The 16,925-nt window shown below is 38.2% G+C and overlaps 1 protein-coding gene across 5 annotated transcripts in view; it reads left to right on the top strand.

The window, feature by feature from the left end:
- ERMP1 (endoplasmic reticulum metallopeptidase 1) overlaps positions 1-16,925 on the top strand; it is a 61,837-nt gene that overhangs the window by 19,763 nt on the left and 25,149 nt on the right. For 4 of the 5 annotated variants that reach the window (XM_054583104.1, XM_054583106.1, XM_054583103.1 and 1 more), the window contains exons 5-10: positions 6,481-6,627; positions 7,292-7,384; positions 10,265-10,477; positions 11,339-11,559; positions 15,034-15,208; positions 15,678-15,868. In XM_054583104.1, coding sequence (XP_054439079.1) covers positions 6,481-6,627; positions 7,292-7,384; positions 10,265-10,477; positions 11,339-11,559; positions 15,034-15,208; positions 15,678-15,868 — 1,040 coding nt within the window. The remainder of the gene's footprint in view (positions 1-6,480; positions 6,628-7,291; positions 7,385-10,264; positions 10,478-11,338; positions 11,560-15,033; positions 15,209-15,677; positions 15,869-16,925) is intronic. The other variant, XM_054583105.1, reaches the window with a different exon arrangement.

Genomic DNA, 16,925 nt, shown 5'->3' with positions numbered 1-16,925 from the left:
CTTTCTCTATCTCTTCTCTTGCTGGTACTCGTATGATGCAGATGTTATGCCTGATGTTTCAGAGGTCCCTTAGACTATTCTCATTTAATTTTTTTTTCCTTTTTATTGCTCTAGTTGGATGTTTTCTGCTACTTGTCTTCCAAATCACTGATTTGATCTCCTGCTTCATCTGACCTGTTGTTGATTCCTTCTAGTGTATTCTTTATTTCACATATTGTAGTCTTTATTTCTGACTGGTAATTTTTATGGCTTCTGTGTTCTTTTTTATGTTTCCTATCTCTTTGAGTCCTCACTGAGTTCATCCAGTCTTCCTCTAAGTCCCTTGAGCATCCTTATAACCATTTTTTGAACTCTGTATCTGGTAGATTGCTTACTTTCATGTCATTTAGGAGTTTTTCTGGGGATTTCTTTCATTTCATTTCATTTCATTTCATTTCATTTGGGGCATGATTCTTTGTCTCCCCATTTTGGCTGCCTCTCTGTAATTGTTTCTGTGTATTAGGTGTGTCTGTTATGACTCCCAGTCTTGGTATGATGCTCTTATATAGTAGGTGCCTTATGGGCTTAGTGGCTCCCATCTCCCGGATCACCTGAGCTAAGGGCTCCAGGAATGTCCCTTGTGTGGGTTATGTGAACCCTTCTTTTGTAGCTGATTCTTGATTTTTGTTGGCCTGTCTTTGAGTAGTGTAAACCCTCGGGTGGCATGACCACCATGTACAGGCTGCTTATGATCGGGCCCACCCCACAAGGCCAAATTTGCCACAGCAGGGCCTGGTGTCTGCTGAGATCTCTTTTTGGGCGTGCTGCATGTGGAACTAATTGGGCCATGCTTTGATGTGGTCTTAATCCCACCAATGGGTCTGTTATTTTTGGGGCCTCTTAGGAGGAAGTTTGGTACATGTCAATGTCAGACGCTGCCTATGGCTGGCCCCGGGCTACCTGTTTGTAGCTACAAAGCAATCTATAGGTTGTGGCTAACTCTTTTGGGCCTAGCTGTACCTGGGAGGGGCCAAGCTGTGCACCAAGTCTGGCTCCCACCAGCACTGAGTGCAGATCAGCAAAATATTCAAGACACTCCAAAACCTGGCTCTGTTTGTTGGCTTCCTGTTAGGCTCAGTCACTGAATGAGCCTCTGGTTCTGTGTTCATGAGGTAGGTTCTCAGTGAGTCACCAGGTAGGTGTGAGTGGTGATCACTAAATTAATAAAGATTCAAACTCAGCACCATTGCTGGGTCGGAGGCCACTCATCAAGTTTCAGGGTATACCAAGGCAGCCACCGCACTCGGATGCCTGGAGACCTTTATGGTGGGGGTGGGTCTCCGAGTTTTCAGGGTGAGCCCAGCAGAGTTCATCAGGCCCAAACAGACCAAGATTTGGCTTTGTGAAGGGAGGGCTCTGCACAGGAATGGTAGTACCAGTAAGGTGTGTGAGGGGAAAATGGCCCTTGTTCTAGAGCTACACGGCTCACTCTTTCCCTCCTTGAGAGCCTTCCAAGAGAGGCTGCACTAAGGGTGCAAACTGGCCACATCCAGCTGACTCCTTTGCAGAGTATAAGCTTGGCGTAGCAGGGTCACTGCTATTTGGGAAGATGGGGCTAGTGGAGATTTATGGGAGGGAGGTGCCAGTCAGGTGAGGGGACAGGGGAATGGACCTTGCCTGAGCCCACAGCTGGGTCTCTAGCAATCCATGAGTTCACCTTCAAGAGCCCCCCAAGAATGTCTGCACCAAGGGTCCAGACAGCTGACTCATCACAGAATGTGCACTCAGCAGGGTCGAGTGACAGGGAGTTGGGTAGGTGGGGCCAGTGCATTCCTCTAGGCTGAGGCCAGATGGAGTGGGGTGCTAGACCTAGGAGAGATGGTGTCTGTGGTGTGGGAGAAGGACTCAGCACAGAGACCCTGGTTGCTGTCCCTTTAGTTCTCTCCCTGGAGCTACACAACCCAGCCTTACCTGAGACTAGTACAGTCTGTTCTCTCTCTGCTGGAGCCCAGGGTGAGTGGCCACAAATGAGATTTTGTGTGCTGGTTTTTTAAGAGGGCGCCTGGGTTCTTGAGACTCCTGTCTCTACATGGCAGACAGAATCCCCACTGATTTTCACAGCCAGATGTTATGTGGACTCCTCTTTATGGCTCTGGTTCTCCTGGCTGGGGAGTTTGGTGTGGGGTTGAGGCCTCATGTTCCTGAGGGGGTCCTTTGCACCTGAGACATCCCTCCGAATTCTCAGCTGCCACCCATGGGTGCAGGGCCAGCCGTTTTAATGTCTCTGCTCTTCCTACCAGCTGCAATGTGACTTCCGTAAATCCTTGGTTATAAGACTTCTGTTAAGCTAATCTTAGTTGGTTATTCAGGTTGATTGTTCTCTAATTTAGTTGTAATTCCAATTTGGACCTGGGAGGACAGTGTAACTTTCATCTGCTCCACCACCATCTCAGGTCTTAACATTCCTGTAAATATCTTTTGGTACACATATGCATATATGCACATTTCTGACTGGAATTACTGAATCATAAGATGTGCACATTCAACTTTTGTAGATACTTTTGGTAGATAGGTGACATACTTAGATTGAAAAATCCTAAATAAAATATTAGCAAACTGAATACAGCAATATAGGCGTATGTATATGTGTACATTCCCACCAACAGTACACAAGGATTCCCTTTTTCTGTACCCCCACCAACACTTCTTATTTCTTATCTTTTTGGTAATAGCCATTCTAACATGTGTGGTGATATTTCATTATGGTTTTGATTTGCATTTTCCTGATGATTAGTGAAGTTGACTACTTTTTCATTTACCCATTTGCCATCTGTATGTCTTTGAAAAAGTGTCTAGTCATATTTTCTGCTCATTTTTTCATAGGTTTTTTTTTTTGTTCTTTACTGTTAAGTTGTATGAGTTCTTTATATGCTTTGAATATTAACCTCTTATCAGATACACGATTTGCATGTGATTTCTCTCAGTCAGTGGGTTGCCTTTTTATTTTGTTGATGGCTTCTTTTGCTCCTTTTGAATTTAATGTATTCCTGCTTGCTTGTTTTTGCTTTTGTTGCCTTTGCTTTTTGTGTTAAATCCAAAAAATTATTGCCAACAACAATGTCAAGGAGCTTACTGCATATTTTTTTTTCTTCTAGGAATTTTATGATTTCAGGTCTTAACATTGAAGTCTTTAAGTCTTTAATCCATTTTGAGTTAATTTTTGTGTACGGTATAAAATAGTGGTCTAGTTTTTATTCTTTTGCCTGTTACAGTGCAGTTTTCTCAACACCGTTTTTTGAAGAGACTGTTCTTTTCCCATTGCATTGGGTGATATCACATTATCTCATTTCAGGGTTAGGACAAGAAGTGAAATTAAACAAGCTACAAAATATATTTTTACTTTTCCTGTAGTTTTCAGAAATTCATTTAGTTTTAGTGTTCAGTTCATCGATTTTCAAATTGTCAGACCTTTTTAGGGGATATGTGAAAAACTTTTTTCTTTACGAAGCAACGTTTCTTTTTCCATATATGCAAATACTGTAATAAATGACCATCTCAATTAGGAAGAACTTTGGATAAGTAAATAACACTTTTTGCAGTTTTTTGTTGCTGTTCTGAACGTCTGGGCTTTGTTTGTTTTACTTTTTCCTCTGTGGATTATTGGCTTAGCTACTTTGTAGCCTGAAGTTTCTTTTGTATGACCAGCCCATCAAATATATAGCTAATAATTTCAAATTATGAGAATTTACTCTACAGCTATAGAAATTTTCTCCCCCTTTTGTATTTGGTCTCTGTTTAGCAAAACCTGACTGCGGTTAGCCAAGAAATCACAGTGAATCTATGAATTCTTGTAATTCGTCATTAACCATATAATTTGCCATGATGAAAGGGAGAGCAGTATTTCATAGTGTTCAAGAACGCAAACTTTAAATACCAGATACCTCTATCACCCTCCTAATGTTAGGGAAAATTACTTAAATCTCAATGTCTTTGTTTTGTAAAGTGGATTTGTGAAGATTAAATAACATAATGCATGTAAAGCATGTATAGTAAGCATAATGAAGAAGAATATTGATATGGTTAATAATGAAACTGGAAGAGTCATTTGAGACACAAAGTATATTGTAAAGAAAAGGCAGAATCCTGCACCTTTTCCCTGCAAAATCCTAGACTTATGAATTTTCTTTGACCAGGTTTGTTTCATCTTAGGTTGGCCCAAAAGTTCATTTGGTTTGAAACAATTTTGTTAGATTGTATTGTGACAACTGTCATAACTGCATTTAAAAAAACATCAAAATTGGTGAATTTTTGTGTAGCCATTTTAATATTGAAGATGGGAAGAAAATACATAGTGTTTTTGGCATATTTTGCTAAATTATTTCAATAAAGGTAAAAACGTAACAAACACAAAAAATGATTTGTGCAGTGTATGGAGAAGGTACTGTGACTGATTGAATGTGTCAGTAGTGGCTTGTGAAGTTTCATGCTGGAGATTTCTCAATGGACAATGCTCTGTGGTCGGTAGACCAGTTGAAGTTGATAGCCAGATGCTCAGTTTTCTAGTTCTGACATTCCATCTGTGGTTAATAGTTGGAACTCTCGAAGAAATGCTTCCTATTCTTTATTTATTTCAGTATTTCATGTATTTTTATTTTATTTTATAAATTACATACTCTGTTACTTTCAGTTTCATGCATGAATTTTTCCATTTAGGCCCAAAATAGTCCCTTCAACTGGTTTCTGAGACCTTTTGACGTTTCTCTGATGTGTTCCTTTAAGCACTGTTTTACTATCTAGCACAAGATGTCCTGACTCATTTTGTATTTTCTTAGTCCCAGTTCTGGAACTAGCATTTCTCAGAAGAGGCCTACTCTTTTTAGTGGATAATGGTTTTCAAAAGCAATGATCTTGGTGCTAAGTGTTTTTTTCTTTATCTTTACTTTGTTTGGGGTTTGTGCTCTTTGAATTCACACTTTGATGATTTCTGTCAGTTTGGGAAAATTATTGGCTGTTATCTCTTTAAACATTGCTTCTGCCCCTTCTGTCTCCAGTTAGTCATATATTAGACCTTTTTACTGTATCCCATATGCCTCTCATACTTATTTCCATATTTTTCATCCTTGTTTTCTTTCTATGCTTTAATTCTGTTGATCTTTAATTCTTTCTTTTGCTGTGTTTAACCTTGTGTTAAACCATCTATTAAAATTTTAACATCCGTTATTGTGATTTTCAGTTCTAGGGTTTCCATTTGACTGATTTTTTAAAATAGTTTGCACTTGTCTGGTGAAATTCTTATCTGTGTTTTTAACATATTAATATAATTATTTTAAATTTTGTGTCTGGTAACTACAGTATCTGGGTCACCTGGGTAACTGGTTCCATAGTGTTTCTCTACTCCTTCCCCCAATTGTGTGACACATTTTTTTCCCTTCAGGAAAGCAGTTGGATTATCTGTTTATAAGGTTATAAAAGTGTTAATAGTCTTAGATTCTCTGAAATATAATTACTTTGTCTACACTAGTTAACTTTTTGCTGAATTTTGTTGTAACAAACAACCCCTGAGCCTCAGTGGGTTAAAATAAATAGCAAAGGCTTATTTCTTGCTCAAGTTACATTTGGTTCCTGGATAGCAGCAGTTATGTTCCATAGTTACTATGTTCCATGTGTCTTATTCATTCTGGGGTTGCCAATCATGGATGTATTGATCTCATGGCCAAAGCTTAAGAGAGGGATGGACCATATGATGGCTCCTACAAGTCTTCTCTGTTGAGGTTCATATCTCTCCCATTCATAATCTATTTGCCAAAGTAATTCATGTGGCCCCACCTGCAGTGAACAGAGTGAGGAAGTGTAAGTGCAGCTTCCACAGGGAGGCATTACAGATTAAATGGGGTGGGGGAAGAGTGAATGATTAGGAACAATAATACTATTTATCTCACTATCCTAAAGAAAATAGTTGTCATATTTGAAAATAGCCATACATGCATGAAGTGCAGAATTATTAGTAATGATAAAAACTATAAATAATAGTAATAAGGAACTTTATTGTATATTCAGTGTTATACAGTTATTAAAATGGCCATTATAATACCTAGCAACATAGGAATATGCATTTAATATAATGTTAAATGAAAGAACAATGTACAGAGTATATATACCCTATGAGTATAACTACATGCACACATAAATTTTTTGAAAAATTGAAAATATGAAAATGATAATAGTTATCTTAGGATGGTGAACTTTTGAGTGATTTTTTTTAGACTTAATCTTTTTATAGTGTTTATAATTAAAAATAATTTTATTTTCTGAAAGGTTATTTTTCATTCTAAAAGCCGTTCACATTTCCTAGAGGAGTATTGGAAAATACAGAAAAAAGTGATTTAAAAAACAACCTTGGACCTCTCTTCCCAAACCACCACAGTAACTATTTCAGGTTTAAACAATTAGTATGTTGAAAAAATTTGCATATTAACCTTATGTTGTCTTGTTTCATTTCAGGTCCTGAAAACCCTTGGTTGGTCCAGGCTTATGTTTCAGCAGCTAAACACCCTTTTGCTTCTGTGGTGGCTCAGGAGGTTTTTCAGAGTGGCATCATTCCTTCAGATACTGACTTCCGTATCTACAGGGATTTTGGGAACATTCCAGGTATTTTGTCAGTTATTATGGGCTATGCTTAATTAATAGCAAGTTTTACATTTTGGAAGTTTGTGAGTAGACAGTATTTTTCTGCAAGAAAATTCTCTGTGGAAGAGCTGTGTATTCTGACTCACTGAAACTAAGTTCCTGATATTTTCCTTTTTTTAAAGCTCTAGTTTAAATGCTTGCCTTTTCTACAACATGTCGTCTTGTCCCACAGTGTGACAGAAGAATGGGAGAATGTCAGTTCGTTCCCAAAAGATGGTGGTAACAGATTGTTCAGGGGTCTTTGACTTCATTTTTATTTTGCTTTGCCTACATTCTTTGTGACTTGTACAGCTTATTTGAATTTAAAATTTCGCTTTGGCCTGGCAAATACATAGATGGCAAAGTTTTCATGACCTCCCAAGCTCAATATTCCTATTCCTTGCTGTGCGACTTGTAATGCCTCCTTGTGCAGTAGTATAGTTCCTTATTCATTATTACTGAATTATGTACCCAGCTATAGATTCTCTGATAATTTGGAAGAAAATTTCATCCATAAATGTGACAAAGCAACCATGCCACTGCTTTGACATTTTGTCTTTTAGGAACTTAAAACATTAAACAAATAGACCTAAAACAAGTTTGATCTTTAAAACAAAATGACTTTTTTCTTTTGTGTATGTTTTAGGAATAGACTTAGCTTTTATTGAGAATGGATACATTTATCACACCAAGTATGACACAGCAGACAGAATTCGAACAGATTCCATTCAGAGAGCAGGTTGGTATTCTACTGCAGCCTTTTCTTATATGGTAAGATGGAACATTAGGGATGACCTATAAATGTATAAATATTTTGTTGCTTGAGCATTAGGGAGGTTGTGTATGGTATGAATGAGCTGGTGCTTTGGAGTTAGAGATATGAGGGCTTCAAGTTTAGCCTTGAAGTCTGATTTAGCAAATAAGAGCAAAGGACTATTCATTGTGGGTAATTGGAAAAGGAGTTGACTCAGGGTTATGATAGGACTGCTGAGCAGTGAGAGCGTAGCCAAAATGTAAGCTATACATTGGAGGTGACACCAGCACTTTAGGGCAGCTCATCCCAGGTGTAGAAAGCTTACATTGATCCAAGGTTGGGTAGTGAGAGCAGGTGAGAGGGTTGTAGGACAGGTGTCAGGACAGCACAGGGGCAAGGGAGTTAAAAGTGCTTTCCAAAGAGATGTGGAGTAATCAGGGGAGGTGAGTCTGATGCTGAGCCTTAAAGAGTTGGTAGGGTTTGGCCCAGTGGAGAGTGTGTTCCAAGTAAAAGCACAGCATGGGTAGGGTGTGTTTGTGTGTGTGGAGGGCTGTTGGTGAGTAGATTGTCAGACTACAATCTAATGGAAATTATATTTTGAGAAATAGAGGGAAATGAGGTAGAAGTGTAAGGGTGGAGGAAATTGTAGAGAGGGGTTTTAAAATCAGCAAGAAGATGCTGTAAAAATAAGGGATCATTAGAGCCTGAGTACATGAGCAAATGATAGCTTTACAGCCTGTTAGTTTCATGATACCGTCTGGAATGGATGGTGGAAAGTGGGGGGAGCCATGAGTCAGGTAATTTAAGCCAGGAGACAATAATTTAAGTGTGGAATGATGAAGACCTAGACTGTGGTGTTGACAAAAGATAGAAAGCAAAAGAGAGGGATGGAAAATTAGATACATTTTGAATGTAAATTCCACAAGACAAGTTATGCAGAAAGGATGAATCAGATGAATGACAGCAAAGGTGATCGCAAAGTATAAAGCCTAACTGGCTAGGGGAAGATGATGCCATGAACTGTAATAGGTATGTGAGAAGGCGATCCTCACCCAGAGCAGCAAGGGAAAGGAAAAGGAGACTGCAAACTCTGTCAGCCATGTAAGATGGAGGGGTGCTATGAACCAACCAGATGGAAATATAGGTACAGTGTTAGAGCTTTTGGCAAAACTTGGTATATGAGTTTGGGAATGAAGGTCATAGAGGCTACCACAAAGAGTTTAGAGAATGGAAATGGTTTTTTGGAATAGCAAAGCGAAGGTGGAGAACTAAACCTGAGCTTTTGGGAAAACATTTTTAGGCAGACAGAGAGGCCAGTGAAAGACAGTGTGGTGTCTTAAGTGAAAAGAAGAGAAAGTCAAGGATGGAATGAGCAACAGGAAGAAACACCAGTCATTCAAGGCCTTTTATGGCTGCTGTGTTAAAGCTCAAACCCATTCATTTATTTATTGATGCAACAAGAATTCATTATAGACCTCTGTGTGTCAGGTTCTGCCTGATGATGACTTTTCCCATCATTGCTGAATAGTCTCTCTCCTCATTCATGACTTTTTTTAAAAAAAAGATTTTTAAAATTTATTTTTAGAGAAAGCAGAAGGGAAGGAGAGAGGGAGAGAAGTATCGATGCATTGAGAGGTTCATCAGTTGGTTGCCTCCTGCACACCCCCAACTGGGGATCTGGCCTTCTGCCTTGGCATGTTCTCTGACTGGGAATTGAACCAGCTTCCTTTTGGTTTGCGGGATGCTGCCTAACCCACTGAGCCACATCAGTCAGGGTGTGACTTTTTAAAAAAATTTATTTTTATTTTCACCGAAGAACATTAAAAAAAAGGATTTTATGTATTTACTTTTAGGGAGGGGGGCGGGGGGAGAAAGAGAGGGAGAGGAACGTCAGTGTGCGAGAGATACATGGATCGATTGCCTCTTACACACCCCCAGCCGGGGACCTGGGCTGCAACCCAGGCATGTGTCCTGACTGGGAATAAACCAGTGACTTTACAGTCTGTGGGCCAGCACTCAGTCCACTGAGCCACAGCAGCCAGGGCCCAGGAACATTTTTAAATTGCTTTTAGAGAGAGGAAGAGAGAGAGGAAGGGAAAGAAACATTGGTGGTTGCCTTTCGTAAGCACCCCAACTGGGATTGAACCCACAACCTAGGTATGTGTCCTGACAAGGAATCGAACCTGCAACCTTTTGGTTATGGGACAGTGCGCCAACCAAAGGAGCCATGCAGGCCAGGGGTCATTCATCACTTTTGTTTCCCTGTTTGGAACTTTCCCTCCTCAGGGCCTTCATCTACACAGTTCTCAGTCTGGACATTGCTCCCTGTTATAGCAAGCTATAAATATCACTCCTCAGGGTTGCTTCTCTGACTTTTCAAACTCCATTAGTCTCCCATGATATATTCCTGGGGGACTCTAATACCTCTCCTTATTAGTTGACATTCCTTATTAATTCTTAATAACTTGTATAATAACTTGTTTGGTGTCCATGAGCTTCATAAGTGACCTTTGTCTTTTGGCTCACCACTGAATTTTGGTATTCAGAGCAGTGTCTGCTACATTAAATACATAGTAAATGAGTAGACACTAAGAAACAGCCATTGAATTTGTTATCAGTGAGAGTACAATTGATCAGAGACTAGTTCTAATAGATGGGAAAGATGAAGGCCAGTTGGCTGAGTTTCTAATTGGAGAGGAAATGGAGTAGGGGTTTGGAAGTTATTTGAAAAATTTAGTAAGAAAAGTAGGGGAGAGCAATGAGATGGTACAAAGCTATTTCTGTTCTCATTCTTTTTAGGTATTTCTTTACTCAGACACTGGATAGTTTATTCAACTTTATCTTTTTTTTTTTCTTTACTAATAGGTGACAACATTTTAGCAGTTCTTAAATATCTAGCTACATCTGATATGTTGGTTTCTTCTTCTAAGTATCGACATGGGAACATGGTCTTCTTTGATGTGCTTGGCCTATTTGTCATTGCCTACCCCTCTCGTGTTGGCTCCATAATCAACTGCATGGTGGTAATGGCTGCTGTTTTGTACCTGGGCAAAAAATTGTTGCAGCCCAGACACAAGAGTAAGTATTATCCCCCAAAACTGCAGTACTGGCATGGTATATAGAATTTGCCTAAAATTTTTTTACTCAGTTTGCTTATATCTTTCCAAGAAGTTAAAAATCCTCAGAAAAATACTATTTGATTTATATTGTAAGAAATTTCTAAATGAATATCAGATTAATATGCTCATTATATTTTTAGTCTTGGAGAAGCAGGCAATTTTATGTGCTTAAGCACTCCATAGAAGTACCACATAGGAGCTATTAGAAAATGGTTTGTACAGATTAACTTTTAGTGAAAAGTCCTATTATAAACATCTTGTCTATATTACAGACAAATAGCACACTGTTCTGAAGTATAAATGAACCTCTTCTAGTTAAATTGTTCCCCTTTTGCTTGAAATGTTGTATAGTTTTGGCTGGTATGTGCTGTTACTAGATAAAATACTCAGCAGCTAATTTAATCCTTTATCACCATTTTCCTGTGCTTCTGCTTTTCCTGTGATAGCTTCTTTTTGCAAGATTTTATGTGGAACTTTGTTTTCCATTCTTCCTGATATTTTGATACACAAAACATCACAAAGGTGATAAAGATTAAGACTATGCACTATCCCAGTCAAGACTATATCTGAACTATTCCTGGAAGACCTAGCTCTTTGAGTCTTTAATACCCACAGACTCTTAGTAAATGTTACTTGAATATTATTCATTGATAACTTCCCTATTCCAGCATTTAACAAACCTTACCCCTAGGACATTTCAATATTTTTCAGTTACAGTGGCAAATTCCCTGTTTTAACATTTGCCCCCCTAACTCTACTGATTGGTTATGAAATTCTTTAATAAAGAGGTGGTCTCCACATTGTGTTTTCTCTTTATTAGCAGCTAACTACGTGAAGGACTTCTTCTGTGGACTTGGCATCACTCTGATAAGCTGGTTCACTAGCCTGGTCACTGTCCTCATTATAGCAGTGTTCATCTCTCTGATTGGACAGTCTCTCTCATGGTATAACCATTTCTATGTCTCCGTTTGTCTTTATGGAACTGCTGCTGCAGCCAAAATAATATTCATACATACTCTCGCAAAAAGATTTTATTATGTGGTAAGTGTTAGGCATATTTGTTGATTTCTTTTTTCTGCCTTCAAGGATTGAAAACAAACTCAAGTGGGGTTCATTGTACAGTCATGTGCCACTTAACAATGGGGATACATTCTAGATGTGTCATTAGGCAATTTCATCATTGTGCAAACATCGTCTAGTGCACTTACACAAACCTAGATGGTATAGCCTACTACTGTAATTTTAAGTGCTATACTTTTATAGAATGGCTGTGCAACATCACCACAAACCCATTGTAATGCATCGCAACATTATGATGGCTAAGATGTCACTAGGTGACAGGAATTTTTCAGCTCCATTATAATAGTATGGAATCACCATCGTATGTATGTGGTCTGTTCTTGTCATTATGTGGAACATGACTGTATTTGGCCTTTTGAGCTATCAGAGATTGTTTGGCATGGTTATAGAAAACCGGCTCCCAGAACTGTGTTAAATTTCTGAAAGGCTTCTTAATCTGAGGGTTTTCTTGCGGACGTCAGATGAGGTTACAAAGCTGTAAATGGTGTTTGGGGTGATGGCAACAGCAAGGCTTGTTAGCGTAGCCTTGTGGCCTTTGCTGAATCTGCTGCAATTTTTGTAACCATGCGCTTGAATCTACCAGCCCTCCCTGTGCTCACCTAATAATTTGTTTGAATAGCTTTGTTTTCCATTGGACTGTAGGCTCCATGAGGGCAGGGAGTGCTTTGTTCATTATCTTCTGTGCTTAGGCAGTGTCTGATGCATAGCACTAACACGCAGTAAGTATTTGCTGCCTGAAAACATATTGTACCTAAAGCTGCACTTAAAGTTTTCTCTTCTTTTTCCTTTACTGCTTTTAACCTGTTTGTGGTTTGCGTAGATTCTGACAGCATGCGTAAATGGTATGGGGATTAAAGACACATTGCTAAGGAAAAAAGGAGGGAAGAGACTAGAGTTCCAAAATGACTTATGCTGATTTAGACAATATCGCCATATTGTTATGGTTTTAACTGTATGCATTTATTTGGTAAAAATAAAATTAGGAATTAGGGTTGAAATAACAGGACTAAAAATAAATTACTGTGAGAGAGCGAGCCATGGTTTCTGATTTTTCTGAGTTAAAGGTAAAGTCTGCCTTAGCTCCATTATTTTCCGGATAGCCAATGTACACCTCTTTCTTTGATATGCTCTGATAGAGATTAGAAGGGAGACATGGAAGACTAAAATCCAGTGTCCTTCTATAAAGATATCTTTGGTACCTGATGTTTGGTCTTAGTTTCAGTTAGTGTTGGGATATGGTCTGAGGAACCCTTCCATGTTAGCAGGCCCTATTGGAGAAAGGTTCTCTGAGGTTAGCTGTGTATTTAGGGTTGAGGTAATATTTGTATCTTAGTGGCTTCAGCTTCCAAAATAATTATACCATGGGGCTCAATTTCACATGCTTATTTTTAGTACAATAGTATGTAACCAGAGTATGGTTCATTATTGTTGATGTGGGGAGTGAGGCGGAGAGGTGGAGATAAGAATTCTTAGTTCAGTACAGATGCAACCGTTGTAGGCTTAACTACACAGTACACATCAGCATTTACTTTGACTAATTTCAGTTGTCCAATCATAAAGCTTTGGGCTGAAAGCACAATTAAAAGAATAATGTGTTTCGTTTTCATTTCACAAATATGCTTTGAGTACCCAGTTGGCCTGGTACCGTGCTAAGTCCTGCTGATACAGATTCATAAGGATGTGGCCTCTTTCTTTGAGGAGCTTACAGTTTTATTTGGGAAGATGGGGAAATGACAGTGATTACGGTCTATTGGGGTGAAATGACAAAGAGTGATATATTCACAGTGCTGTAGGAATACAGAGCCAGGAGAGATGAGTTTTGTTTGTGGGAGTCAGGAAGGCTCCATGGTAGTGCCGCTTGAACTGTGCTTTTGAAACATGAGTAGAAGTTTGCCAGGTAGCGAACAGGTTGATGGGCAGTCAGAGGTGTGAATGTACAAGATGTATTTGGGTCACAGTCAATAAACAGTTCAGTCTGGTGAAGACAAGGTTGACAGCACAATAACTGTCCAGGGCGAAGTTGGAGGGTGACCCTAAAAATCAATGGGGCCACCAGTAAAATTTTCTAAGCAGGATAGAGAGTGAGACAGTTGGTGGTTTAGTATGAAAACTGTGATAACAGGGTATAGAATGAGTCGGAATGGGCAGAGGGGAAAAGGATCAGAGGTGGGGAGAAAGGAAGGAGATTTGAGGGTTTTTTTTTTTTGATCTTCAGCTTTTTGATAACTTGGCAACTTAATGTAAAACATTTCCAGTTTTCATTGCTGAGATCTTTGTTTTTAATATCCGAATGGCATTCAACTTCAAATTGAGTCCTAAGAATTGTTTTTCTCTTTTAAAAAAACATGTCTCCTGATTAACACTCTGCTTTCATCTTATGGCACACATAAACTAATTACTAAAATTCTGTGGCACACTGAAAAATATACTTTTTGCCCATATGACAAAAGAAAAAATAGGTATAATTTTGATTCATTCACACCAGATGGCTATTGTTGTGTTGGCTGTTGTCATTTTTTTATTTCACAGTCAAAGGGAGAAGAGGTCAGTTGCCTCTGACTAAATAATCAGCATTGCATGTCTTAAAAATTCTTGCAGCAAGCCAATTGAAAATTGCTGTCCCGCAAGACCAGATGGAAATAGAAAAGACTCAGAAATCTAGCAAAATCACAGATGGCCATTTGCTTTAAATGTGTTTGCTGTAGGTGGCACTGCAGCAGTTTATACAGTCATCCCTCAGTGCCCTGGTGCATTGGCCTCCAGACCTCCTTGGATACCAAAATTCTCAGAGAATGACGTAGTATTTCCCATAACCTGAGCATATTCTCCTCTATATTTTTAAATCACCTCTACATTACTTACAATGCCTAGTACAATACAAATGCTATGTAAATAGTGGTTATACTGTATTGTTTAGGGAATAAACAAGGGGAAAAAAATCAGTGCATGTTCAGTATATGTTAGCAACAATGTCACATTGAACAATATTTTCCATATCTGTGGTTGGTTGAATCCACCTGATGCAGTACCACAGATAAGGAGGGTTGACTGTACTGTCTTTCACAGGTCACTTCTCTGGTTTGCCTGAAATTCTTTGGAAGTTGTATAAATAGGAAAGTTTACAGAGATGCATGTTTTTAGGAGATTCCTTTTTTCTATTTTATAAAATTTCCCAAGTTTACTTATAGCCTAGTGGATGAAAAGCACAAATTATATATAAGTAATGATGTTTTTACTCCCATCTCGTTAAATTCTTCTTTCCTGTGCAGCAGTTTGAATTTATTACTTTATGACAGGAGGTAGATTTGTCTAAAATATAGACCCTACTTAAAACAAAATGTATAACTCCTTTGAGCAGTGGAAATTATATTACAACAGAATATCTTTATAAATGGCCTGTGAATGAGACTACTTGTGTATTTTTCTTTCTTTCAGAATGCCAGTGACCAGTATCTTGGAGAAGTGTTTTTTGACATCGCACTGTTTGTGCACTGTGGTTCCCTTATAGCTCTCACTTATCAAGGACTTTGCTCAGCATTTATTAGTGCTGTCTGGGTGGCGTTTCCATTGCTCACAAAGCTTTGCGTGGACAAGGACTTTAAGCAGCATGGTAGGGTATTTTTCGTTTTGATACTAATGGGAAAATACCTTAAAATACATAATATAAGGTTTCCAGGGGCTATTTTTTAAAAAAGTCTTTTTGGGAAAGCTTTCTAAGTTTTTAAAAAAATTTTTCAGATTCAGCAGATTTTTATCTCATACAGGATACTCCATTCTATTTTCATGTTTATGAACTCAGAGAGGCTAAAGTACAAATAAGAATTAAACAAAATACATAAGTTACTTATGTATTTTGTTTAATTCTTATTTGTACTTCAGAGTTACTTATGTATTTTGTTTAATTCTTATTTGTACTTTAGCCTCTCTGAGTGTTTTATCTCACAAGATAACATATCAAAAGGGCAAGTCAGATCTAACCTAATTTGTTAGGTGCCAAGTTACACCAGTACTATGAAAATCTGTACTTCATTGTAGAGTTTCAGAGATTTGTGGGTTGTTTTTTTTTCTCTCTTTCCTAGGTGCCCGAGGAAAATTTATTGCCTTTTACCTTCTGGGGATGTTTATTCCTTACCTTTATTCATTGTACCTCATCTGGGCAGTATTTGAGATGTTTACTCCTATCCTTGGGAGGAGCGGTTCGGAAATCCCACCTGATGTTGTGCTGGCTTCCATTTTGGCTGGTTGTACGATGATTCTCTCCTCTTACTTTGTAAGGAAAAAAATATTTTTAAATTTTCTTCTTTATTTTTTATATAACTATGTGATTAGGTTGCACAATGGTGAAATCGCCTAATGACAGTCTCTTAGAATGCATCCCCATTGTTAAGTGGCACATGACGGTACAATAAATCCCACTTGAGTTTGTTTTCAATTCTTGAAGGCAGCAAAAAGAAATTAATGAATATGCCTAACACTTAACACATAATGAAATCTTTTTGCAAAGGTATGTATGAAACAGTATTGCTTATAATGAGGAATTTTTTAAAAATTTTATTTAGTTTTTTAGAGAGAGGAGAAAGGTGGGAGAAAGAGAGGGATAGAAACATTTATGTGCAAGAAAAGCATTGGTTGGTTGCCTCTCACACACCCCCAGCTGGGGACCTGGCCTGCAACCCAGGCATGTGCCCTGTCTGGGAATCGAACCAGTGACCCTTTGGTTTTGCAGGCTGGCATTCAATCCACTGAGCTACACCAGCCAGGGCAATATAATGAGAAATTCTTAAGCAAAAGAAATAGTGAGTGGTTGTATAGATTATGGGTTTGATATGGTAAGAAAATGTAGAATGGGGTTTTTGTTGTTACTATTTTTGCTTCCTCATCCTCCCAAATACTCTGATTACACCTCTTTTCAAATAATTTTTCAAACTACCTGAATGTGAATTTGCAGAATGCTTACCAAGTGAGGACTGGTAGAGATTGCTTGGTGATGAATTTTTATTTTTATTTACTTATTAATTGTTAATCATGTTTTAATCTATTGTAGTGAATTTTTAGAACGATTCCTTTTTTTTTGTCTGTGAAAAATGCTTTATTTTTAGAACCAACATGGTTAATATATACAATATATAAATATATATGGAACATATGTGTCTGTGTATGTGAGAGAGAGAGAGAGAGAGAAATAGTCTTTTGTTTTGCTAAGGGTTTTTATTCTTGCTTAATTTTTAAATGTGGAGTAGATTTCAAATTTTTTCAAATGTCCTGTTAGCATCTATTAAGATAATTCTGATTTTTCTCACTTGACACATTAATAGTATAAAGTATAG

This window comes from Pteronotus mesoamericanus, unplaced genomic scaffold (genome assembly GCF_021234165.1).
Source record: "Pteronotus mesoamericanus isolate MK-2021 breed Mesoamerican mustached bat unplaced genomic scaffold, CSHL_Meso_final contig_73, whole genome shotgun sequence".
In the NCBI taxonomy this organism is placed as follows: Eukaryota; Metazoa; Chordata; class Mammalia; order Chiroptera; family Mormoopidae; genus Pteronotus; species Pteronotus mesoamericanus.
The sequence above is the reverse complement of the archived record's forward strand: the minus strand, read 5'-3'. Positions and strand labels throughout refer to the sequence as shown.